General features: G+C 52.1%; 1 protein-coding gene across 1 annotated transcript in view; it reads left to right on the top strand.

Moving 5' to 3' along the window:
• Positions 1-476, top strand: part of SDSL (serine dehydratase like) — a 38,695-nt gene that overhangs the window by 20,474 nt on the left and 17,745 nt on the right. Inside the window, exon 7 of the mRNA XM_019506691.1 lies at positions 160-284. Coding sequence (XP_019362236.1) covers positions 160-284 — 125 coding nt within the window. The remainder of the gene's footprint in view (positions 1-159; positions 285-476) is intronic.

Below are 476 nucleotides of genomic sequence, written 5' to 3'. Positions count from 1 at the left end.
GGATTCAGCCACTGAATCGGGCCAAATATCCTCCAAATCAAATCACCACCCAAAACTTTGCACAGCCCTACTAGCCACTCTGCACAGGCCTACCAGCAACACACCAGTTCAGCTCTAGGCACTACTAATAGGGTGCTCTTTCCTTTCTTTCCTCCTCAGTGTGGCAAAGTGTTTGGGAGCCAAGAGGGTGTCATCACGTGCACTGCAGTGTGCCAGCGAGTGCCAGGTCATCTCCCAGGTGGTGGAGGATGCAGAAGCAGTGCAAGCTATAGAGCAGTTCTTGGGTGAGCAGGGCTTTCCAGGAAGGCCCCTATACACTGTTGAGCTTCTCTGGTTGACTACTGCAGGCTAATATTGCCATCTAGTGGCTAAAGGGGGGTTCCTCAAGCTCACTGCTCTCTCAGTAGCTTCTACTCTAGCATCTGCTCCAGGGGTGGGCAATTATTTCGGGTAGAGGGCCACTTACTGAGTTTTGG

Source organism: Gavialis gangeticus, unplaced genomic scaffold, assembly GCF_001723915.1.
Source record: "Gavialis gangeticus isolate Ggan-Ray unplaced genomic scaffold, GavGan_comp1, whole genome shotgun sequence".
NCBI lineage: Eukaryota > Metazoa > Chordata > Crocodylia > Gavialidae > Gavialis > Gavialis gangeticus.
This window is presented reverse-complemented; position numbering and strand designations above follow the sequence as displayed.